At 41.0% G+C, this 27,179-nt stretch overlaps 1 protein-coding gene across 3 annotated transcripts in view; it reads right to left on the minus strand.

The window, feature by feature from the left end:
• Positions 1 to 27,179, minus strand: part of LOC143026293 (uncharacterized) — a 78,525-nt gene that overhangs the window by 20,684 nt on the left and 30,662 nt on the right. For 2 of the 3 annotated variants that reach the window (XM_076186429.1, XM_076186427.1), the window contains exons 4-8: positions 26,348 to 26,407; positions 20,824 to 20,998; positions 15,411 to 15,625; positions 13,692 to 13,872; positions 13,420 to 13,510 (exon numbers count right to left, since the gene is read on the minus strand). In XM_076186429.1, coding sequence (XP_076042544.1) covers positions 13,420 to 13,510; positions 13,692 to 13,872; positions 15,411 to 15,625; positions 20,824 to 20,998; positions 26,348 to 26,407 — 722 coding nt within the window. The remainder of the gene's footprint in view (positions 1 to 13,419; positions 13,511 to 13,691; positions 13,873 to 15,410; positions 15,626 to 20,823; positions 20,999 to 26,347; positions 26,408 to 27,179) is intronic. The other variant, XM_076186428.1, reaches the window with a different exon arrangement.

Raw genomic sequence — 27,179 nt, forward strand, 5'->3', positions numbered from 1 at the left:
AGGTCTAGAAATGCACAATCAGCCCATCCATTCTTGTATTATATCTATTAGCCTTGAATAGAAACGTATTAAATTGGTGACGCATGATCATCCTTGTCTGAATCCAAATTGTCTTGGATTTAGCACATTGTTTTTTTCTAAATATTTTACTTGTCTACTTTTGACAATTCTTTCACAAATTTTTGCTATTGTACTTGTTAGGGAGACTGGTCTATAGTTGGTAGGGTCTTCTTTATTTCCCCCTTTATATATAGGTACTATATTTGCTTTTTTCCAATCTTCTGGAAATTTTCCTTCTTTCAAGGAACTGTTTATTATGCTATGTATTTTGTCAGCCAGTTCATTCCTGCATTCTTTCAGAATCCAGTTTCTATTTCATCTGGTCCATGCATTATTTCATTCTTTGTTACTTCTATTTCTTTCATAAGGGGGACTTTCTCTTTCCATTCGATCTCTTCAGGTTGTATGTTCTCCCTTGTAAACACTGATTTAAAATGCTTGTTCATAATTTCCGCCATTTCTATTTCCTCTGTGTATTCAACTCCTTGTCTTAATTTCTCCAAATCTTGTTTGTTTTTCAGTTTGTTGTTTACAAATCTGTAAAATAATTTTGGTTGATCTTTACATTTTTCTATGACATCTTTTTCATATTTTCTCTTTTCCTCTCTGCACGCTTGTACATATTCATTTCTATAACAAGTATATATTTTCCATTTTTCAGGTCTTTTGTCTTCCATTTGGTCCAAGCTTTATCTCTTTTGTCTTTTAACTCCCTACAACTTTTGTTGTACCAGCACTTTACATATTCTTTTTCTTGTTTTTGTCTTGGGACATACTTTTCCACTCCTTTTTTATAAATTTTTGTTAAAATATTCCATTTCTCTTCCACTGTTGTTTCTTCTTTGTATATTCCTTCCCAGTTTTCTTCTTGAAAGAGTTCTCTCATTTTATCAAAGTTTGTTTTTTCACACATCCTTCTTCCTTTTCTATATTGTTCATTTCTTTTCATGTATTTTTCCTCATTTAGTTCCAGTTCAATCAATATGTGGTCACTTTTACTTATTGGTGTCTTATATTCAATCTTTTCCACTATTCTAGGTTCAGATGTGATTATTAGGTCTAGTCTCAATGGTTCTTCATTTCTATACCTAGTGTTCTCCTGTATCCACTGTGCCATTGTATGGTCAATAATCATCTCGAGTAGATCATTTCCCCATGAGCCGTCTCCACCCTTTACTGTCATCTCTTCCCAGCAGACTTTAAGTCGCCCATCATAACCATTCTTCCTTCATCTTCCATTATCTTATTTAATGTTATCCTTGTGTCTTCTAACATACTTTTATGTTCACTCTCTTCCCACGAGGCTGTTTCTGGAGGCACATAATTTATCACAAACTTTCTGCTCTTCTTATCTGTCTTCCACTTCGATCATAACCATCTCTACTGTATTCTTTCCATATGTGACACACCTCACATTTATATCCTTCTTAGTCAGGAACATAACTCCACCCCCTTGTTTTGTCTCTCTGTTTCTAATCCAATAATTATATGCATCATGTCCTACACTGTTGGGTGGTAGTGGACCTTTTAATTTTGTTTCTACAATTCCCATTATGTCCGGTTCTTTTTCCTTCAGATAATCATTCAGCTCATTCAATCCTGTTATTAATCCATCTATATTTGTGCAAGACACTCTTAGTTTTCTGCCACTTCCATTGCATTCTGTTTCCCTTTTGTTTTCCTCTAGTATGTCATATTTCCTTACTTTCATATTCACTACTTTCCAATAGAATTTCTCTTTTTCTGACTCTGTTCTGTTCTCGTTTTTTTTCTTTAGCTTCATGTCTTTTCATTTTTTCCTCCTCTCTTTCCTCTTTATTCATTTCTCTTTTTATCCATACCTTTTTATATTGTTCACTTGTTGCTAGTTTCCCTGTTTTTGCTAAGATATTCTTTCCTCTTTATTCATTCTCTTTTTATCCATACCTTTTTATATTGTTCACTTGCTGCTAGTTTCCCTGTTTTTGCTAAGACATTCTCTGCCGTCGTTTGTGACCTGAATTTAATCTTAATTGGTCTGGTCTTATCTGTACTATACTTTCCGAGTCTATATATCTCTTCAATTTGTTTCATGATTTCAGGTTCATCTTCCTGAACTAATTCTAGTAAACTGCTTACTTTTTCTTTTTCCTCATTGATTCTTGTGGTTCTATTTAGGTTATGTTTCTCTTCCATTCCTAATATAATTATACATTTCTTTTTATCTGCTAAGTCTCTTACTATATTCTCCTTCTGTCTCATCACTTTAATAACCGAGTCTTCAGTTTGTTCTTTCATTTGCTGTTTAATTATGTCAGTAAATGCAACTTTACTGTTTTCTTGGATTTTTTTCCAACCCTGTGCTTCTTTTGCTATGGCCTCTTTGTTGTCTTTATTATTACTCTTTAATTCTTCATTCTCCTCTCTTACTTCTTTTAACTGTCTTTTTAATTCTTCTATTTCATTAGTTAAGTTTTTGTTCACCTTCTCTAGTTCTTCCAATTTTTCAACTCGCTGCGCAATCTTTGCTATATTACCGAACCTCTTCTCCCAATGTTCGGTCATTTTTTCAAGTTTTTCCTTTAGTCTTGCTAATCGGGGGAGGTTGATATCTGCTCCCCCCCTCATCAAATCCCTGAAAATTATTATCCTCACCTTCCATTGTGCTGCTCTTATCTATATTTCTAATCTTTACATTTTTGTTAATCCCTTCACCAAAATCATCAGTCCTTCTCTTGTTTAAAAGATGCCTGGCCTTCTGGACCAAGTCCTCCCCTTCCTCATTTCCTTCCATTTCCCTCAGTAATCCCTCCACTTCTCCTTTTTCCTCACTTTCCCACTACACCACGAGCTTTCCCCTTCCCTGTAAATACAATAAGGTGTACTTCCTTTGCCTTGAGATCCACGAAAATTTCACTTTTTCTTCAGAACTCCAATCTTCGCCGTCCATCCGACGAAAGTGTGTGTGTGTGTGTGTGTGTGTTTACCTAGTTGTACTTTACGGGAAGGGGAGCTATGCTCGTGGTGCCCGCCTTTGTATCATGCAGTGTCCAGTTTTTGCACACCCTATTTTTTCATCCAGTTTGTTCCAAATGTCCACCACTCTATGTGGAAAACTGTTTTTCTTCAGATCTCTTCTATAACTATGTTTTTTTATTTTCTTTCCATGTCCTCTTGTGATTCTCCTGTCCCAGTTTAACAAGTCCTCTCTATCGAGTATTTCTGTGCGCATTTACCTAGTTGTATTATACGGGAAGGGAGCTATGCTCATGGTGACCCGTCTTTGTATCTCTAAGCATCAAGTTTTTTCTTAAACTCTTGAATAGTGTTTGCACACACTTTTTCTTTATACATTTTGTTCCAAGTATCTCACTTTGTGAGGGAAGCTATCTTTTTTCAGATCTCTTCTGTAATTATCTTATCTTTTTTTGAGTGTTTTTTTGTGTGTGTGTGTGTGTGTATTTACCTAGTTGTATTATATGGGAAAGGGAGCTATGCTCGTGGTGTCCTGTCTGTATCTCGCAGTGTCTAGTTTGCTCTTATGGGAGGATCTTGATTGAGAGGATTAGGAGAGGAACAGAGGGAGTAATTGATGATGAACTGTGGATTTAGGATGGGTAGAGGTTGTGTAGATCAGATTTTTGTGGTAAGACATATGTGAGAAAGCTATAGGAAAGGGGAAGGATGTTTTTTGGGCCTTTATGGACGTGGAAAAGGCTTACGACAGGGTAGACAGAAAGGCACTGTGGGAGGTTTTGCGGATATACGGGATAGGAGGAAAGCTTCTGGGAGCTGTCAAGAGTTTTTATGAGAGTAGTAGAGCTTGTGTCAGGATTAGAAATGGAGAGAGTGAGTGGTTCGAGGTAAAGGTGGGGCTTCGTCAAGGACGCGTTATGTCGCCCTGGCTGTTCAACTTATACATGGATGGGGTAGTGCGAGAGGTAAATGCAAGGGTAGTGGGTCGGGGATTGGAGATGGTTAAAGAAAATGGAGAAAAGTGGGAGGTGAGCCAGCCGTTGTTTGCTGACGACACTGCGCTTGTGGCAGGATCGGAGGAGGGATTGAGGAAGTTGGTGACAGAGTTTGGGAGAGTGTGTGATAGGAGAAAGCTGAAGATAAATGTGGGTAAAAGTAAGGTGATGAGATGTACAAGGGGTGAAAGTGGCAGTAGTCTGGAAGTGAGGATTAAGGGAAAGCGACTGGAGGAAATGGATAGTTTTAGATACTTGGGTGCAAATGTGGCAGGAAAAGGTGGAGTGAAGGTGGAGGTAGAATGTAGATTGAGAGCAGCAAGTAAATGCCTTGGTGGATTAAAAAGTGTAATGAGGAATAGACATTTGGGAATAGATGCTAAGAGGAGACTATATGAAGGAGTGATTGTGCCAACAGCATTGTATGGGGTAGAAACATGGAACATAAGAGAAGAAGAGAGAGGGAGTTTGAATGTGTTTGAGATGAGGTGTCTGAAAAGTATGATGGGGGTTACTAGGCTGGATAGAGTGAGAAATGAGGAGGTGAGGAGGAGAATTGGGGTGGAAAGGGAGTTGGGAGATAGGGTTGATGAAATAGTATTAGGATGGTTTGGACACATGGAAAGTATGAGTGAGGAAAGACTAGTAAAAGAGGTATGGAAGGCAGATAAGGAGGGAGTGAACATGAAGGGACGTCCTAGGATGAGGTGGATGGATGGGGTGAAGGGGGCTTTGGGGAAGAGGAAATGTCTGTTGAGGAAGGACAGGAGAGGACAGAAGACAGGGGTGAATGGAGAATGGTTGTATATGGATATGTTGTGATGCATGAGGTGGAATGGGGGGTGAGGTAGTATGTGTGAGCAAATTTTGACGCAGCCTGAAGGGATTTCTCCCCGTCTTCTCCTTTATGCATGGGGGGACGGAGAGGGGGGAGGGTCGCCGATTTAATGAAGCGGCCTTGCTGTGGATGTGCTGTGTCTTGCGACACTGCCTCTGACCCAGGACAGTGGACAAGGTGCAGGGATGCCCCGTCATCCAGGAGGTGCTAAGATGAGAGGGAGGGTGGAGGGGTGTGGAGTGTATTCAGGGATGGAATGGGTGGGAATGATTTTATGCCTTTTCCTTTTTGGCTACCTCCCTTGTAAGGGGGAAAAAGCCTTGGTATATGTATGTATTGTTTTATTTAGTTTGTTCCAGATATCCATCACTCTGTGTGTGTGTGTGTGTGTGTGTGTGTGTGTGTGTGTGTGTGTGTGTGTGTGTGTATGTGTGGAGAGAAAGATATATATATACATAAATTATAATATTGTTTAACATCACAAACTCTCCCCTATCAGAAGGCAAGGACGGTGCCCCTTACAGAAGACTTTGTGGTGTGGAATTTAATGAACCATACCCTTGGTTCAACTTTGCCGGTGGCAGGGTTTGAACCTCCATCCCCTTGACCTTCACTGCAAGTAACAACGCCCTAACCCATTCAGCCAGCAAGCTTCCCTTTGTGTGTGTGTGTGTGTGGAAAGATACATACAGTAACCGCAAAAAGGTTCGGACCTACCCGGACTATAAACAAAATTGGCAGCCACGTACAAAGATAACAAAAAAAATGGGCATATAATGTATATAAACACTTTCTTTTAATATTTAGTCATGTTCTCCTTGTTCTTGATGACGTCTTGTAGTCGTTTTGGCATGCTGTCTCTCAATTTGCGGAAGTAATCCTCTCCCATTTCAGTGCACCACACTTTCTTAATTTGCATTAATGAGCTTAGGCAAGGATGACCGTTTGTTTTCTGCAAGTTTGTTTTTCATTACATGCCAACAGTTCTCAATCAGACTGAGATCAGGACTATTTCCTGGCCACTGCAAGACCTGAATATTCTTTTCAGAGAGCCAGTCGGTCACCTTCCTTGCTTTGTGACACGGAGCACTGTGATGCATGAAAATATTGCTGGCATGAATATTGTAACACTGAAGGAGATGGTCATTTAACACACTAATATACCGGTCACTATTCATCATCATATTCTTTGGCAGGAAATACAGCCCTCCTCGACCAAATGCACCACTAAAACATGCCCAAACCATGACAGATTCACAGAGCTTCACAGTAGGGGATGTGTAGGCCGCATCATACTGGCTTGCTGTTGACGGGTGTCTGACCTTCACGTGCTGGCTTGGGATGAGTTGAAATGTGCTTTCATCAGACCACATGACCTTAGACTACTCTTCTTTCGTCCACTTAGCATACTGCTTTGCAAATGCCAGCCTACCCTTCTGCATACAGTCGGTGAGTAAAGGCTTCCGGGCAGCGGTACAGCTAGGGAGCTTCAGGTCCTTCTACAGGCGGTGCATTACTGTCCTTACCGAGACATTTTCTAAAAGTTTCAGGTGACTTTCCTTTAGTTGTGCAGCAGTAACCCTTGGATTTTTCCTTACTTCCCTTTTTAGAAGGTTGTCAGTTGCCTTTGAAGTCTTTTGAGGGCGTCCAGGGATGGGTTTGTGCTCAGGACAAATGTCTGGTGGGAGGCCATGAGCTGCCGCCAGCAACGCCATTACTGTAGACTTGGCCTGGCCAGAATGCCTGACGATCTCTTTAATTGGCACATTTTCCTGTCTCCAGGCCAAAATCCTAGCTTTTTCCTCTTGGGATAAATATTTGTGAACCATGTTTAAAGCATTGGAGGCAAATCATAGGCCAGAAAAGCTGTAGCTTCAAAATCCTGGGCACAATGGTCAGGAGCAAACCTCTACAGCATCCCCCCTCAGCCTCTCAAACAACACTGAGTGGCAAAGCAGTCCGCCATGTGGTCCACAGACTCGCTGAGAAAGATGCCAGATGTCGCCAGCGACAGCAGCCGACTGTATAACCTACTCATTGCAAATAACATACATACCTCGGTTCCATACCATTTTGCGGTGATATACATAAATACACAAATTTAAAAAACAAAATACATACCCACCCTCCACTCATCTTACACACTTGTTTTCCATTTTATCTTAGTTTCTTGTGGATGAAGGGCCATCCATGTGCCCTGCCCACTAGCCAGATAATTAATAATCCATCAAGAAACAGCACCTTCACAGCAGTCCTTGACATACGAAGTTGGACCACCCTCACTGTTTTATTACATTCCAACGGTACCCCCCACATCCATTCATGAATTTAGAGAATGGACAAGAAATTCCTCTGGGCCATCTCATTTCATCATCCACTCAGACTCTCCACTAACACGTATCTCTTGTCCTCTCCCTTCCCAGCTTGAGAGACATTCCCTTTGTACACAAGACTCCCTTCACCCCCACCCATTCATCCAATTCTCGGTCTTCCTCTCATGTTCACTTCATCCACCTCTGCCTTCCATACTCTTTTTTGCTAGTCTTCACTCATTCTTTCCATATGCTCAAACCACCCTATCTGTCAGGTCACTTTTCACCCACTTTCTGCCTCACCTCCTAATTTCTCACTCTAATCTTCATAACCCCCATCATACTTTTTAAACCTATTATATCAAACACATCTAAATGCCTCCTGGCTCCCTTAAATTTGAAGTCCCTGCCAATACAGTGTTGTGGGCACAATCATCCCTTTGTACAGTTCTCTCTTTTGCTTTCATCTCCAGATACATATTTCTCATGATACTTTTTACCCCCTCCCAGACATTTATTTGCTTCCTTTATTCTATGATTTACATCCACTCCCACTCCTTTATTCCCTACTACATTTAATCCTAAATACACTTCACTTCCTTTAGTATCCTTTAAGATTTACCTCCAAATCACAGCCATCCTCTCCCTTTGTCTATCTCATCATCTTACTTTTGTCCACAGTTACCTTCTGCTTTTTCCTGTCACATACTGTCCCACACTCCCCTAAAACTTCTTCAGACCCTTCTTTGACCCGGCCAAAACCAGTGTCACAAGTACTCTTCAGTGTCCTCATGACATATTCTACTCCCATTAAACCTCACTAGCCAATCCAAAACTGCTCTTCCATTCACCAAACAAGCCATATGATAACTATTTAACCCAGATGCCTTACATACATACATACATATACCAAGACTTTTTCCCCCTTCCAAGGGAGGTAGCCAAAAAGGGAAAGGCATAAAAACACTCCCACCCATTTCATCCCTAAATACACTACACACCCCTCCCACCCTCCCTCTCATCTGAGCACCTCCTGGATGACGGGTCATCCCTGCACCCTGCCCACCGCCCTGGGTCAGAAGTGGTGTCGCAAGACACAGCACATCCACAGCAAGGCTGCTTCATTAAATTGGCGAGCCCCCTCTCCATCCCCTCATGCAGAAACCAGATGCCTTACCAGCTTTATACATACATATACCAAAAGCTTTTTCCACCTTACAAGGGAGGTAGCCAAAAAACAAAGGCATAAAAACCACTCCCACCCATTCCACCCCCATTTCTTCTTTTCTTGACTAATCCTGGATGACGGGTCATCCCTGCATCTCGCCCACTGCCCTGGGTCAGAAGTGGTGTCGCAAGACACAGCACATCCACAGCAAGGCTGCTTCATTAAATTGGCGAGCCCCGTCTCCATCCCCTCATGCAGAAACCAGATGCCTTACCAGCTTTACTTACTTTCAATGTTCTTTAGATCTTATCTTTTCCTCACTGCAGTGAGAAGAACATGGAAGAAAGGGAGGCCTTTTGGATAGATTTAAATGAGTGCATAGAGGGTTTAGGAAGAAATGTCAATGTAATAGTACTGGGAGACCTTAATGCTAGGGTGGGAAATGGTCCAATTGATGGAGTGGTTGGGAAGTGTGGAGTTCCAGGAAAGAATCGTAGTGGAGAGTTGATGGTGGAAATGTGTCTAGAAAGAGAGTTGATGATAGCAAATACAGTGTTTCGGAAGAAAGTCAAGCATAAGTACACATGGGAGAGGGTGGTGGAGGGAAGGGTGGTAGATAGAGCGCTAATGGATTATGTAGTGGTAAATAGGATTATGATAGGAAGAGTTAAGGATGTACATGTGCTAAGGGGAGAGGGTGGGGGAATATCAGATCATTTTTTGGTGGAAGGTAAGCTGAGAGTGGAGGATAGATGGAGAAGGAGGAAAGGGACAAAAGGTAGGGAGGTTCTTAGAGTGAACTCCTTGAATGAAAAGGAAAAGGAGAAGGAGTACGAAAAGAAGCTGAAGGAGGAGTGGGAGGGAGTAAAGGATAGAGCAGAGAGGGGTGTGGAGGAGGAATGGGGATGGTTCAAGGAGGGAGTCTTAAAGTGTGCAAGGATGGTGTGTGGAACAAGAAGGACAGGGGGAAATAGAAGAAAGGGTAGTGAATGGTGGGATGAGGAAACAAAGAAGGCTGTAGAAGAGAAGAAGCGAGCATTCACAGATTGGTTACAAAAGAGGACAGGGGAGTCATATGAGACGTACAAAGAAAAGAAAAGAGAAGTAAAGCAAAAGGTAAAGGAGGCAAAGAGGAGAGCAGATGTGAAATGGGGTAGGAGTATGACAGAAAATTTTGAAAGTAATAAAAAGATGTTTTGGAAAGAAATTAAGAGAGGAAGAGGAGGCGAATCAAGTAGGGAAGAAAAGGTAAAAGGTACAGATGGAGAGTTGATAATGGAAGAGATGGCAGTGAGGGGAAGATGGGCAGAATATTTTAGGGAGTTGCTGAATGTGAAGGAGGATAGGGAAGGAAAGATAGCTGCAGTGGGAAATGCGAAGAAAATGAGAGTGATGAGTGAGGAGAATGGAGGAGAAATAAGGAAGGATGAGGTGAAGGCAGCTGTAAAGATGATGAAAGCAGGTAAGGCACCTGGTCTGGATGGATGTCATGCAGAATGTCTGAAAAAGGGAGGTGCAGTGATGGTGGACTGGTTGGTGAGGTTATTTAATGTTTGCTGGAGAGAGGGTAGAGTACCGGAGGACTGGAGTAGTGCCTGTATAGTTCCTCTTTACAAGGGAAAAGGGGACAAGTGTGAATGTAGTAATTTCAGAGGGATTAGCCTGTTGAGTGTAGTAGGGAAGGCTTATGGGAGGATCTTAATTGAGAGGATTAGGAGAGGAACAGAGGGAGTAATTGGTGAGGAACAGTGTGGATTTAGGACGGGTAGAGGTTGTGTAGATCAGATCTTTGTGGTAAGACAGATATGTGAGAAAGCTATAGGAAAGGGGAAGGATGTTTTTTGGGCTTTCATGGATCTGGAAAAGGCTTATGATAGGGTAGACAGAAAGGCACTGTGGGAGGTTATGCAGATTTATGGGATAGGAGGAAAGCTTTTGGGAGCTGTCAAGAGTTTTTATGAGAGTAGTAGAGCATGTGTTAGGATTAGAAATGGAGAGAGTGAGTGGTTTGAAGTAAAGGTGGGACTTCGTCAAGGATGCGTTATGTCGCCCTGGCTGTTCAACTTATACATGGATGGGGTGGTGCGAGAGGTGAATGTTAGGGTAGTGAGTCAGGGATTGGAGATGGTTAAAGAAAATGGAGAAAAGTGGGAGGTGAGCCAGCTGTTGTTTGCGGACGACACTGCGCTTGTGGCAGGGTCAGAGGAGGGATTGAGGAAGCTGGTGGCAGAGTTTGGGAGAGTATGTGATAGAAGAAAGCTAAAGATAAATGTGGGTAAAAGTAAGGTGATGAGATGTACAAGGGGTGAAAGTGGCAGTAGACTGGAAGTGAACATTAAGGGAGAGCGACTGGAGGAAGTGGATAGTTTTAGATACTTGGGTGCAAGTGTAGCAGGAAAAGGTGGAGTGAAGGTGGAGGTAGAATGTAGATTGAGAGAAGCGAGTAAATGCCTTGGTGGTTTAACCCCCTTCCATACGGTGCCGCACACGTAGGCGTCATGGACTTAGATCTCGGTGGCAGCAGCCAATGCCAGCCGTACGACGTGTCGTAATAATACTCGCATCATAAAATATAGTCACCGCTTATATCGATCGTTCTCTCTTCACCCGTGAATTTTGATAACCATAGAAAATGCGATTACAAAAGAATTAGAAAGAATGTCATTATGGAGGGGCGACTACAATAAATATAATCAAGACGCCGATATGGCAGCCTCGCAAATACACTCGCTCCCCATGACGCCTACTTGTGCGGCACCGTATGGAAGGGGTTAAAGAGTGTAATGAGGAATAGACATTTGGGAATGGATGCGAAGAGGAGACTGTATGAAGGAGTGATTGTGCCAACAGCACTGTATGGGGCAGAAACGTGGAACATAAGAGAAGAAGAGAGGAGTTTGAATGTGTTTGAGATGAGGTGTCTGAGAAGTATGGTGGGGGTTACTAGGCTAGATAGAGTGAGAAATGAGGAGGTGAGGAGGAGAACAGGGGTGAAAAAGGATTTGGGAGATAGGGTTGATGAAAGAATATTAGGATGGTTTGGACACATGGAAAGAATGAGTGAAGAAAGACTAGTAAAAGAGGTATGGAAGGTAGATGTGGAGGGAGTGAACATGAGGGGACGTCCTAGGATGAGGTGGATGGATGGGGTGAAGGGGGCTTTGGGGAAGAAGGGAATGTCTGTTGAGGAAGGAAGGGAGAGGACGGAAGACAGAGGTGAGTGGAGAATGGTTGTATATGGATGATGTTGTGACTGCATGAGGAGGAATGGGCGGGGAAGTGGGGGGTGGGGTAGTATGTGTGAGTAAGTTTTGACGCAGCCCGAAGGGATTTCTCCCCGTCCTCGCCTTATATGCAAAGGGGGACGGAGAGGGGGGGGTCGCCGATTAAATGAAGCGGCCTCGCTGTGGATGTACTGTGTCTTGCGACACTGCTTCTGACCCAGGGCGGTGGGCAGGGTGCAGGGATGACCCGTCATCCAGGAGGTGCTCAGATGAGAGGAAGGGTGGGAGGGGTGTGGAGTGTATATAGGGATGAAATGGGTGGGAGTGTTTTTATGCCTTTCCCTTTTTGGCTACCTCCCTTGGAAGGGGGAAAAAGCCTTGGTATATGTATGTATGTATGCATCTTTTCCTATTGCCCTTTCATTTTCTTTTCATATCACAGATGTTTTCCTAGCATCTCCCACCACACCATCCAACATTCCCTAACCTCCACATTCAACAAATCACTTAAACACTGAACATATCTTGCCCTTATCCACTTCACTTTCATCAACTCCCTATCTAAACACATCTCTCCACAATAGTTCTTATCCGACACACCAAACCTCCACACAACTCTACCTACTGGTTCATCTCCTACTATAGCATCGACATCCTCCAATACCACTATATTATCATTATGCACAAAACTCTCGATAAACTCATAAATCAATTCATAAAGCCCATTCTCCTCTTTACTTTTCTAACAAGACTGTGTGTACTCAAAAGAGCAGGTCCCAATTTTGACTTCACCTACAATATCCTCCAAGATGCTTCCTCAATTTCACCTTGTTTTCCTACCTCATCTCCTCACCACAGGTGCCACTCTTCCACCTACCTGTCACTCTTGATCTCTTCCCCATCACACTCCCAATTCCAACTCATCCACACTTTTAACTTAATTCACTCTACTCTAGCATATCCATCTTTCTTTTGGCAAACACACCATTAACCTCTTCCATTTTACTCTCATCTGTACCACATCCACACACATTATTGAACCAATTACAAGGTTTCATGCTAGAGTCCTACTCTAAAATCATCTTGTGGATTAATTTTTTCTATTCTATTTATATACCAAGGACTTTTTCCCACTTACAAAGGAGGTAGCCAGTCAAGGCATGCACCCACTCCCACCCACCACCATTGTTTTACTCTTGTCTTAGCTCCTCATAGAGCCTACTGCTCAGGTCGGAAGCAATGCAGCAAGGCAAAGCACATCCATAGCAGGGCTGCTTCATTTACACGATATCCCTCCTTCTTTATCCCTTCAAACTGACAATAGAGAAGATGGGGACAAATCCTTATGGACTGGGTCAAAATATTGTACATACACAACCATTCTCCATTTACCCCTATCCCCTACTTTCCTCCTCCTTTGCTCAACAAAGGAGGAAAATAAAGAATGGATGATCCCTGGTCCCATCACTCAATTCCATTTAGTCACCTTTTATAACATGAATGAGAAAACACTGGCAGAATCCCTCACCCACCCAGTTTGCATGTGTTATTTGCATGTGTTAAACAGAACAGGTGTAACAGAATGCACAAGTGTGGAAAGTCTTGACGACTTTACTATCACACTTTCTCACCACTAGTTTTTTAAATTTTTCTTAAAAATTGAGTTACCATATATGACCCTGATATTGACAAATTGAAGTATTTCATTATGAGTCTATTTTCACCTTCACTTTCATTTTCTTGCAGTTCAAAATTCACACAGAGAAGAGGAGACTGAAAGATACTTTTAAAACTGGATGTTTGTTAATAAAATGTAAAAACAGAATTCCAGTTACGAGTGGAAAACTGGCAAACCCTTAAAACTTACCCCTAAACCTCGAAGGGCTCGTCCTTTCCTAAAATATCCTTTGGGCCAAAGTGGTGATATACTAATTGCTTTTTCTGCATCCTGTAATGCCCTACCAAAAAAGAAACAACATTATTATATCCAAAAGATTATATATATATATATATATATATATATATATATAAAAGATCCATTAAATTTTGCAATCAAAAGCTGGTACAAAGTTAGGAAATAAGTAACTCCACTGTTACATCAACTTTGACATTAAGGAAATTATGATTCAGCTTCCTCACTTTTCATGTAATTCCATCTGGTCGTAACAATATGACCGATTTCCAAAAAACCTGTAGTCACTGGGGTCAAGTTGAATGGCATCTGAGAAAAGACGAACAGCAACTTTATATTGCCCCATGTTTGCTGCCTCATTGCCTCGGATAGCCAACTGCCGTGACTGTAGCACCATGGGTTCTATACCTACAAAAGACATTATTATAAAAAAACGAGTTTCCTTGGAGTTTATACATACCGTATATATGTACATATACCAATGGCTTTTTTCAACTTACAAGGGAGGTAGTCAAAGTCAAAGGCATAAATCCACTCCCACACATTTCATCCCCACATACTTCACTGCCATTCACCACCCCTCCCTCTTTTCTTGGCTCCTCCTGGATGATGGGCCATCCCTGCATCTCATCCACTGCCCTGGGTCAGAAGCAATGTAGCAAGACACAGCGCATCCACAGTAAAGCTGCTTCATTTAGTTGGTGACCACCCTCTCTGTCCACTCATACAAAAAAAGAGAAGACAAGGAGAAATCCCTTTGGACTGCTTCAAACTATTATTCAAACATACTAAAACCCCCCCCCCCCCTCATCACCATCCACTCCCTTAAAACAACCATTCTCCACTCAACCCTATCTTATGTCTTTCCCGTCCTTTCTCAACAGATATTCCCCTCTTTCCCTATACCCCTTTTACCCCATCCATCCATCCATTCATCTCATCCTTGGTTGCCCCCTCATGAGGGGCAGAGCAAGGATGGAAAATGAGATGGCAGATAGGGCTAATAAAAGAGTATTGGGATGGTTTGGACACATGGAAAGAATGAGTGAAGAAAGATTAGTAAATGTGATGTGGAAGGCAGAAGTGGATGGAGTGATCTTTTGGGGACGACTGAGGATGAAATGGATAGATGGGATATGGGTGTTGAGCAAAGAAGTGAGGAGGCAGATGGGGCTAAGTGGAGAATGTCTATGTACAGATGATACTGTGAAGCAAAGATGGGAGGGGCTGGGGGATGGGTGAGGAGAAGGGAGAGGTTATGTGTGAATGTTATTTTGATGTGGCCCAAAGGGATTTTTTCCTTCTCTTTTTCTGCATGAAGGGATGGAGGGGGTGTGGTGGGTGGGGTCACCAATTAAGTGAAGTAACCTTGCTGTGGATGTATGGTGTCTTGCTATACTGCTTCTGACCCATGGCAGTAGGCAGGATACAGGGATGACCTGTCATCCATGAGGAGCTAAAATGAGAGGGAGGAAAGAGTGGTGGATGGGAGTGGAGTAGGTGGCAGTAGGTACATGCTGTTTGACTTGGCTACCTCCCCTGTAAGGGACAAAAAACCCTTGGTATATGGACAGATATACATAATTTTATTGAAGAAGAAAGAAAAAGAAGGAAAAAAAATATATAATATATATATAAAAATATATATATATATATATATATATATATATATATATATATATATACGTGGAGTTAAAAACGACAGCATTGTTGTAGTTGTTCATTTTTTTCTTCGTATTCTCGATTTTCCTGATTAGAGATTTTCCATTAACTGGGTGGATTGAAACTAGGTCTCTATATACTTCCATTTGTTCTATTTGAAATCAACGTTTCGTCTTGAAAAAGACATTATCAAGATATATATATATAAATCCCTTCAATGAGGCATTATTTCAACTATGGCCCCCTTTAATTCCCCTGCCATCTTCCCTCGCATGTATGCCTACCTGAATTTATATCATCATCGTCCTCCTGACTACTTCCTTTGGTAAGACCTTTTGATTTGTCTTCTACCTTGGCACTGGTTCCCATGGCACCTATTCTTTTTCCAGCAGCAGCTTTGGCTACAAAGGCACTTGTTGGGTCAATACCCTCTTCTTCATCTTCATCATCTTCATCCTCCTCCTCCTCTTCATCTCCATCCCAACCAGAATTTTCCATCCTGAAAATAGAGGCAATAAATTGAATCTTAAAAACAGAGAAGAGAAACATACATATACAAGAAGTCAAGTAAAAGAAGTGGTAGTCTTATGAATCTATGGGTACCCTCATACACCTGTCATTCTCAACATACATGAATAAAATCAAAGCATTGAATTCAGTGGAAAAGGAGGATAAAAAATAAATAAATAAATAAATAAAAAATAAAACAAAACAAAATAAAAATATAAGTTATTGGTTGAACATTATCATTACTGTTATGGTCCTAATAAAAATATTTTTGTAATGATGTATTCTATCTCTCCTTTCTGCTATGGCTATACTTAAATCTTTCCTTTCCACTTCTTTGGTGTGATACTGTCCTAAAGAATTGAAGCACTCTTGTGAAACAAACTTCAGAAAGTTCTACAATAAAACCCTTTCCCCTTTATAAAGGGGATGGGCAGGTCAAAGCAAAAACCCATACCATTAACATATACAACTCTATCATCTAACCCTCCTACCTCTGCAACTTGAGGATGAAGGGTTGCCCTGTCTCCTGCCACAAAACTTGGGTCAAAAGCAATGCAGCAAGGACAACCACTTCACTGAATGGTGAAACCCTTTTCACCACCTCTATATATATATATATATATATATATATATATATATATATATATATATATATATATATATATATATATACAGAGAGAGAGAGAGAGAGAGAGAGAGAGAGAGAGAGAGAGAGAGGGGAGAGGGGGAGAGAGAGAGAGGGGGGAGAGAAAGAGAGGGGGGAGAGAGAAAGAAGGATAAGGAGAAGGAGAGGGAGAAGGAGAGGGAGAAGGAGGAAAGAGATAGAGAGAGCAGGAGAGAGAGAAATCCATCTTATGTGGTCATTTATCTGCTTCACAGACATTTCCACATTCATTCAAAACAATAATAATAAAAAAGGAGAGAAAAACCACACTGGCACACTAGGGTTCAGGACATCATCCAGCCCTAAGACAGTACATACATACATACATACATATACCAAGGCTTTTTCCCTCTTACAAAGGAGGTAGCCAAAAAAAAAAGGCATAAAACCACTCCCACCCATTCCATCCCCAAATACACTCCACCCTCCCTCTTATCTTAGCACCTCCTGGATAACCGGTCATCCCTGGACTTTGTCCACTGCCCTGGGTCAGAGGCAGTATCACAAGACACAGCACATCCATAGCAAGGCCGCTTCATTAAATCGGTGACCCCCCCCCCTCTCCGTCGCCTCATGCAGAAAAGGAGAAGATGGGGAAAAATCCCTTCGGGCTGTGTCAAATTTTTCTCACACATACTACCTCACCCCCCATTCCACTTTATGCATCACAGCATCATCCATATACAACCATTCTCCATTCACCCTGTCTTCTGTCCTCTCCCATCCTTCCTCAACAGACATTCCCCTCTTCCCCAAAGCCCCCTTCACCCCATCCATCCATCTCATCCTAGGACACCCCTCATGTTCACTCCCTCCATGTCTCCCTTCCATACCTCTTTGACTAGTCTTTCTTCACTCATTCTTTCCATGTGTCCAAACCATCCTAATACTCTTTCATCAACCCTATTTCCCAACATAATAAGCCAGGCCAAACTCAAACCATTTTGGATGCCACCCCCATCACCAAGCAGTGAAACAATAATGGCACAGACCTGTTTGCCAAGATACAATGTCCTGGCTGAAACCACCAGACAGGAAGGAGAGAGAGAGAGAGAGAGAGAGAGAGAGAGAGAGAGAGAGAGAGAGAGAGCAAGCCAACAAACATTGAGCAATGTAAGGATATCAATAATGATTGTACACAGGAAACACTGTATACTGATACATGGTACAGTGCAAGAGGTGGATACCCCACACTCATTCCAGACAACTCAACAATATCTTTTCATCAACTTCTGGAATGAAACGGTGGCTGTGGAACTCCTGCCGAACATGGGTAATGGACCAACAAACTAATTGAGAACCTGTTAAGGCTGATGCAAGCAGACAAAGAAGAGGATGAAGCTGTCAATGAAGACCTAGAATCATGACAATTCAACGCCTGACTGAAGTTTGGTGTTCAAGCAAACAGTAGACTTCTTATACAGCATAGATCTACCAATGATTAGTTACTTGGAGGGTTGATACACTGTCTTCAGACTGGGCCCAAGACCTCACTTTATCATCTTTGTTCCTTCACCTTTAAACACAAGAACTGACAACTAGTGACTACCTCCATCCTAATTTCAGCTGATGACACAGAAATAATACCAAACTAATACAGCACATATCGCTTGTTTGCGAAAACGTCGTCATAACTCAAAAAACTGAATTTTTGAGTTATCTATACAGACATATTCATCTTCAAACACGGATTTTTTTGGTAACAGTGTCATATCTGTAGCTCAAAAATTGACCGCTAGGGAGTGCTAAATGTCCCAACGACATAACCTTACATGTTCCAACTTGTTCCAACAAATATTTTAGACTTAGTAAAGATTATGATTGTTTCAACATCTATAAACTTTAGAGGTGTATTTGATGCTCCAAAAAATGTTCCACCTATGGTGTTTGAGGGCTTTTTATAATATTGAGAGCATTTTGAATCTTTAAAATGCCTCTCCTGAAAAATTAGATATTTTGAGTTATAACGACGTTTTCGCAAACAAGCGATATATCAGTCTATGATTTCTTCCTAGGAAGACCTATGGGAGGGTCTGAGGATCACTGCCAGCTGCTGAGGGTCTGCAAATTTACAGGAGATGAATAGGCCAATATCACAGCTGAGGATCTTTCTTATCATATGACAGGCAGGCAGGCAGGCAGACACACACACAATATAAACAAGATTGAGAGAATACAAAGGGCAGCAACCAAATTGGTTCCCATCCTGGTAGATAAACCATATGAGGAAAGACTAAAAGTACTGGGTCTATCAACTTTAAGAGATCGAAGAGAAAGAGGTGACATGATTACAGTGTTCAGGTCACTAAAGAGGATAAATTGCATTAATAGAAGAGATCTCCCAATTAAAGATGGGAGGGCTTCAAGAGGTCATGGAAGTAAATTAAAAAAGACCACATCTCGAAAGGTTGTGAAGAAATACATTTTTCCATATAGATGTACATCTGGAATAGTTTTGAAAGTGATAGCCCAAGCTCAAATAATACATGATCTCAAATCTAAATATAACTGGAAATCAATGATACATATTAAGTTGAAAATGTACATGAATTTACTGCTAGGCATGATAAACTGGAGAGTAGAAGATGGGACCCAATGAGTATTGCACCTTTCCCACTACAGTTAGGTAAATACTGAGTACAGATGATACTGTGAAGCATGGAAAGGTGGGGGCTGGTGTGTGTGTTTGTGTGGGTAGGTAGTGGTTTAGTATGAATTTTGATGTATCCCGAAGAGATTTCTTCCCATCTTCTCTATTTTCTGCACAAGGGGAGAGAGAGAAGTGGGTCAATTTAGTGAAGTGGCCTTGCTCCTGATCCAAGGCAGTGGGTGGGATACAAGGATAACCTTTCATCCATGAGGATCAAGATGAAAGAGAGGAAAGGGTGGTACATAGGAGCAGAATGAGTGGGAGTGGGTACATGAATTTTGACTTGGACTCCCTTATATGGGGGATAAAGCCCTTGGTGTATAGATAGATAGGTAAACACACACACACACACACAATATCTGGTTCACCACCACAATTGATAAAACCCACCATCATTACTGATTCAAGTTCTACCACACATTCATCAGCTGATGAAAAGTTGAGGGATCACCAGCTTGTTGCCCTTAGGCAATTTTTTCTCCACTTTCCTTTCGTCTTCTCTTACCCATTTTCTTCCTTTCTTAACCCCTTTTCTCCCATTTTTCCTTTTCCCCAACAATGTATACATGTATTACAATAAAGAGCATTGATATTCAACAAACATCCTTATCCCATATTATTCTTCCATCTTTATCATAAGTATTGTACTTATTACTTTGATTACTACTTATTTCACACTATCATATACCTATGTATATACCTGTATATTTTTTAGTGTCATGATGTGTATGTGTATTTTTTGTGAATATCTTAAGATTCACAAAAAGTGCACATACACATCATGACACTAAAAAGCACACAAATATATCATTGTTAACAACAAAATAATTTTATTATTTAACTTTGTAAAATAGTCTCAGGAATGACAAATATCATAAAAGCTGTAATCCAGTTTAATTGGTACTAGGAATATGACAATCAAATTCTTATGGGTTTAGGAAAACCTCCAAGAATATTAGGAGCTAATTGTGCATTAATCTTATTAGGATTTTCTTCAGCTTATCAGTAATTACCTCACAAGCAAGGTGGCTGAGCATGGATAATGAAAATTCTCACTACTGTAATTCACTCCTTCCTGCTTAAAGCATGAAAATATGATGGCACCTAGTGACTTTACCAGCAATACTGATGGTCTATCCCCAGTAATGCACCCCTCTCACACAGAACAGGTCATTCTCCTTTATTTACACATTCTTCACCAACCCTGTCACTCAGGCACATTCTCACTTGCTCATCACCCTAATGAAATGAGCTTCCATTCACCCCATCCACCCACTTCTTCCTTGGTCCCTTGCTCTCACTCCTGCTTATACAGACTTGTGCATCCTCAGAGTATGGTGACTTGTCCATTCTCATAACATCTTCATGCAACCTCAGGTCGGCCTGTTCTACCTTATCCCAAATCCCATCTGTACTTGTCCTTTTATGAATCCCATCATTTAGTCCTATTTCCTAATTCTATTAATAGCCCTCAAACCTCATTTGCATTGCTTCCGTATAACTTCTCTCTCTTGTATTCATTACTCATGCCTCATTCTCATACACAACTTGCTTTATACATTCAACACTTCCATTGATATCCTTTTTATTTCTCCATACACTTGTTGGGCCAATTCTTACCTTCTCTCCTTCCCTCCCTCACTATGGTCTATTTCTTCATTCAGTCTCTCACTTTTATGATGCCAACATTGTGTCCTTCACTCTTGACTATCACCATCATCATACTTTCTGATACATTAACTTTGTTTCCTCCAGCAAATTCCTACCAAACTCACTCACCAACCTCTTCAAATCAACTTCTGTCTCTGCTAACAGGACAGTGTCATCCATACACTAGACTGTTAAACAATTTAAAGTATTTTTGTCAACTTACCCTCTATTCATCCCATCTAATAACCTGTAATTTACATTTTGATTTTCTAATTTTTCCAATTTCTTCCTTTCTTTTCTTCTTTTCTTTTTGGCCTTCCTCTTCTCAGCTTTTTTCTTATCCTTATCCACTTCACTGAGGTTTCCACTATTAAAAGAAATGTTGCCATTGCTGAAACCTGGATTGAAGATGCAATATTTGTACAAATTACAGGCATCAACCATAAAAAATCACAATTACAACATCTTATAATTACATGTTACACATGTAACAATTTATCTTCCAAGATATCTATCATCTTGTTCAAGTTAAATTCAAGCTCTTGACAGACTTTACTATAACATACTTCACTGCTTATACTTTCTCATGATAACCAAACAATAATAACTGCTGCCATGAGTTTCACTACCTGAAAATTTTCTGATTCAAAGTAGCTACCAACAGTCCTGGGAAGAAACTTTGGACTGTTGTATAAGATTAGTCTGGACCAGTTCCTGTCACCAACTTACAGTAGTAGTAGCAGGAGGGGAACAATTGCCCATTATCAGCCCTCCTTATGTGAAAAGGTACTGGCAATATCATTTGAAAGATGATACAAGTAGGCCTAGTCCAGAGACAGAATCAGCCCTTGGGGCTGCACTTCCAGAGGGAAGTATATAGCAATGGACCTTTTCCCCCTTGAAATGGGGGTGGCCATGTCAAATTATACCCCCATTCTATAATCATTCAACCCCACACATCAAAACCCATTCATCTTTCCTCCCATATTAGTACTGTACCTCATGGATGAAAGGTCATCCATGTTCAGACATGTTACTCCATAGTATGGCTCAACAGCTTTAGCCAATTTACCCCCACCACTTAGCAGTCAACAAGATCATCCCTTTGGGCCACATCATTTCTTCATCCATTCATGATTTCTCTTTGAAGAGCAGATGAAAGAAAGGAAATAAGAAAGAAAAGGAAAACAGAAAATAACAAGAAACAAAATAAAGATAAGAAAACAAAAGAAAAAGAAAGAAAAGAAGCAGGGTAAACAACCTTACACTGCAGCACTATTAGTCACTGGCAATGTGAAAATATAGGCCTCCCAGGTAGGCTAATGTAACAAAAAATGTATGAATTTTAACTACTTCAAAAATTATCAGTGCATAGTGTGACCCCTTACTATTTGTGTGAAAATATGATCATAAAAACTCACAATATAGAATAAAGCTCTAATATCCAGAATTAAACTCTATATAACACTCAAGTAACCTGACTAATCACATCTGGGGAAGATGAAGAAAGCATACATACATAAATATACCAAGGGCTTCCTGCCCCCTTACAAGGGAGGTAGCCAAAGTCAAAGGCAATCCACTACTACCCATTTCATCCCTAAATACTCCACTATCATAAACCACCCCTCCCTCCCTCTTTTCTTGGCTCCTGCTGGATGACACGTCATTCCTGCATCTCGCTTGCTCCCTTGGGTCAAAAGCAATGTAGCAAGACACAGTATATCCACAGCAAGGCTGCTTCATTCAATCAGTAACCCTCCCTCTCAGACCCTTTTGCAGAAAAAGAGAAGACAGGGAGAAATCCCTTTGGACTTGGTCAAAACATAATTCAAACACACTCCCTCACCACTTCCCCCATCCACCCCTTTCCATGCATCACAGTATCATCTATACACAACCAATCTCCATTCACCCTTATCTTCTGTCTTCTTCCTTCCTTCCTTCCTTCCTCAACAGACATTCCCCTCTTTCCCAATGCCCTTTTTACCCCATCCATCCATCCCATCTTTGGTCGACCCCTCATGTTCACTCCTTCCACACCTCTTACTTTCTTTACTTGTTCTTTCCATGTGTCTAAACTATCCCAATAGTTTTTCATCAACCTTATCTCCCAACTCCCTTTCCATCCCCTCTTTCCTCCTCACTTCCTCCTTTCTCACTATCCAGCCTAGTAACCCCTACCATAATTCTCAGGCATTTCATCTCGAACACATTTAAACTCTCCCTCTCTTATTTTCTATGTTTCTGCCCCATACAGTGCTGTCAGCACTATTACTCCTTCATACAATCTCCTCTCAGTCTCCATTACCAAATGTCTATTCCTCATTACACTTTTTAATCCCCCAGGGCATTTACTTGCTTCTCTCAATCTACATTCTACCTCCACCTCCACTCCTCCCTTTCCCACCACATTTGCACCCATGTATCAAAAGCTATCCATTTCCTCCAGTCTCTCTCCCTTAATATTTGCTTACAATTTGCTGCCATCCACTCCCCTTGTACAACTCATCACTTTACTTTTACCCACACTTATCTTCAACTTCCTTCTTTCGCACACCTTCCCAAACTCTATTACTAACTTCCTTAATTCCTCCTCTGATCATGTCACAAATGCAATGTCATCAGCATACAACTGGCTCATCTCCCACTTTTCTCCATTTTTTTTAACCATCTCCAATCCCCTGCCATCCCATGCCTTTACCTCTTGCACCACCCACTCCATCTATAAATTGAACAGCCAAGGTGACATAACACATCCCTGGTGAAGTCCCAGAAAAAGAGAAGAGAAAATACCTACATATACCAAAGGGTTTTCCCCCTTACAAGGGAGGTAGCCAAAAAACAAGGGCATAAAATCCACTCCCACCTATTCCATACCCACATACTCCACTCCCATTCATCCCACTCTGTCCTTCTTATCTTGGCTCTTCCTGGACAGCAAGTCATTCCTGCATCTCACCCAATGCCCTTGATCTTAAGCAGTGTTGCAAGACACAGCACATCCGCAGCAAAGCCACTTCATTTTTTCGGTGACCCCTCTCTCCATTCCCTCATGCAGAAAAGAAGATGGGGAGAAATTTCTTTAGGCATCACAGCACCATCCATACACAACCATTCTCCATTCACCCCTATCTTCTGTCTTCTCTCATCCTTCCTCAACAGATACTCCCCTCTTTCCCAATGCCCCTTTTACCCTATCCATCCATCTCATCCTTGGTCACCCCCTCATGTTCACACTTTCTACACCTCTTTTACTAATCTTTCTTCATTCATTCTTTCCATGTGTCCAAACTTTCCCAATACTCTTTCATCAACCCTACCTCCCAACTCCTTTTCCACTCCTGTTCTTCTTACCTCGTTTCTCACTCTATCCAGCCTATCCATACTTCTCAGGCACCTCATCTCAAGCACATGCAAACTACTCCTCTCTTATGTTCCATGTTTCTGCCCCATACAGTACTGTTGGCACAATCACACCTTCATACAATCTCCTGTTAGCATTCATTCCCAAATGTCTATTCTCATTACACTTTATAATACTCCAAGGTATTTACTTGCCTCTATCAATCTACATTCTACCTCCTCCACTCCTCCCTATCCTGACACATTTGCATCCAATTATCTGAAACTATCCACTTCCTCCAGTTTCTCTATCTTCATACTCACTTCCAGTCTGCTGCCACTTTCTCCCCTTGTATATCTCATCACCTTACTTTAACCCAAATTGATCTTCACCTTCCTTCTTTCACACACCTTCCCAAACTCTGTCACTAACTTCCTTATTTCCTCCTCTGATCCTGCCACAAATGCAGTGTCGTCAGGAAACAACAACTGGCTTATCTCCCACTTTTCTCCATTTTCTTTAATCATCTCAATCCCTGACCCATTACCTTTGCATTTACCTCTCGCACCACCCTGTCAATGTATAAATTGAACAGCCAAGGCAACATAACACATCCCTGACGAAGTCCCACCTTTACCTCAGCCCACTCACTCTCTCCATTTCTGATTCTAACACAGGCTCTACTACTCTCATAAAAACTCTTGACTCCTCTTAACAGCTTTCTTCCTATCCCCCCCAATAATGATAATAATAATAATAAAAATAATCAAATGAATAAAAATTAATTAGAATAAACAAAAATAAACATAATACAAAGTAAAAAATAAAACAAAGGAATGAATACATATATAAAATCATGAAATATAAAAGAAAGCATGAAAGAGTTCAGGCAGACACAAAATGAACTGGCTGCAGTTATGCTTTCTGCCACACTACCCAGAGTGCAACCACCTGTTGCTCCCTTTACACATGTACCAGAACAAATGGTGAACTTCATGTGAAAACATGTCCTACATTCCAAGGTTCAATAGTTACATGCTTAATACATACATACATACATATACCAAGGCTTTTTCCCCCTTACAAGGGGGGTAGCCAAAAAGAAAAAGGCACAAAATCATTCCCACCCATTCCATCCCTGAATACAGTCCACACCCCTCCACCCTCCCTCTTATCTTAGCACTTCCTGAATGACGGGTCATCCCTGCAGCTTGTCCACTGCCCTGGGTCAGAAGCAGTGTCATGCTTAATGGTCAGAAGAAAGCATGTGCAGAAATTAATATCCTATCTATATGTATCAAAAGGCTTTTTCTTCCTTAAAAGGGAGGTAGCCAACTAAGACACCCACCCTCACATCTATTGTATTTACCCAATTATGATATAAAGGAAATTAGTTTTACTTGTAAGATCCTGTCCTATTTTCCCAGCTATCATCCCTACTTCTGAAATCACTTATGGTCTTAGCTTGGGGAATATAAGCTTCTAAACTACTCCAGAAGTTGGTGCATCTGTATGGAAAACTGTGCTGTATTTCCTGACATTCTTTCAGAATTATTTGTTTCCAACTTGTCCATATGACCTAGTGACTCATCTCAGGGCACCATCCAGCACATTATCAACACAAAATAATCCTGGCTACCGAATCACATAACCCAAAATATAATCACACAGAAAACAGAGCACCTCATTCAACAATGCCCCCACAATAACAATCCTTAGACAACACACTATTTCTTCCTCGAGTAATTTATGACCTGTTGGCTGTAGCTGGTTACCTGGAGCTGTGGGTCTCCTGTCAGAGAGACCTGGGTCAAAGGACTGACTGACTGACTTATGGGCCAATTCAGTGGTTGTTGCCAGTTATCAGGGAGTTATGGGTCTCCTGCAAGAGAGCTGGGGCAACGGATTGACTGACCAACTGGTTGAACAATTGGATACTGTTCTTACATCAGACCACCTGCTTTTAAAGCAGCGTTCTTTATAGTGAATTTTCACTTTATTATATATAGGAAGGGTACATGTATGTGATGCACATATTTGTAAAATTTTGTTGAGTAATAATTTAGTAGAGAATAATGGGTGCATCACAAATATTTCTGTAAAACTTGGTCTATCATAATGTGAATGCCCCCCAATTAGCTCTAGGCAGGAGATAGAACACAAGGAAGTAGATGTGTGGGCAACTTGTCTATGGAGGAGATAAGATATGGAGGAAAAGATAGCAACAATTTCCTAGGGATCCTCCCCCTCACCCTATAATCTTTACCAGAAAATCAGGTTTTGATGTACAGGTGTAATTTTTGTAAAAGCAGAATTTCAAATAGCAAATGCTCATATATTTAGATTTCCCTGCATTGTACAATGATATACTTCCTCCTAGTACAAAAACAGTGTTACTCACCTGTTCTATTGCAATCGTCCTCAGAACTGGAATCTTCAGAATCCCATATGTGACCAGAATCTAGAATAAAGTTCCGGAACAACATCACTTTAGCACTGCGTAACATTCATTACACTTGAAAAGGTCTTCAGCCCAACAACTACTAGTACAGTACCTATTCAGAAACTTCCATTATTTGGAGGTTTATATATGTGTACACACACACACACACACACACACACACTCACACACACACACACACACACACACACACTCACACAATTGAGAACACACCTAACCGTGAGGGAATAGAGACAGAAATCCCCCCAAATGAAGGAAATAACTGTAACAAAAAAGGAACTCAGTGACCAAATAAAAAACCTTGACGTTAGAAAATTGCATGGTCCAGATGGAATTGCAAATTGGATACTGAAGGAATGTGTAGAGGAATTAACAGATAAAATACACACATTAATCAAATGCTCACTTAAAGAAGTAAAAGTACCACAAGACTGGAAAAATGCAAACATTGTACCAATATATAAAGGAAGAAACAAGAAAATCCAACTAACTACAGACCGGTCTCCCTAACAAGCACAGTAGCTAAAATATGTGAAAAAGCGATCAAAAGTAGATGGGTTAAACATCTGGAAGAAAAATCTATACTAAACCAGAGCCAAATTGGATTTAGACAGGGAAGATCATGTACAACAAACCTAATCTGTTTCTATTCAAGACTAATATATATAATAGATGAGAGAGATGGATGGGCAGACTGTGCCTATCTAGATATACAAAAGGCATTTGACAAAGTACCACATACATAGGCTTTTTCCCTTTACAAGGGAGGTAG

The sequence above is a fragment of the Oratosquilla oratoria genome, chromosome 6 (assembly GCF_046742065.1).
Source record: "Oratosquilla oratoria isolate Oo_2021 chromosome 6, ASM4674206v1, whole genome shotgun sequence".
NCBI classification, from domain to species: domain Eukaryota; kingdom Metazoa; phylum Arthropoda; class Malacostraca; order Stomatopoda; family Squillidae; genus Oratosquilla; species Oratosquilla oratoria.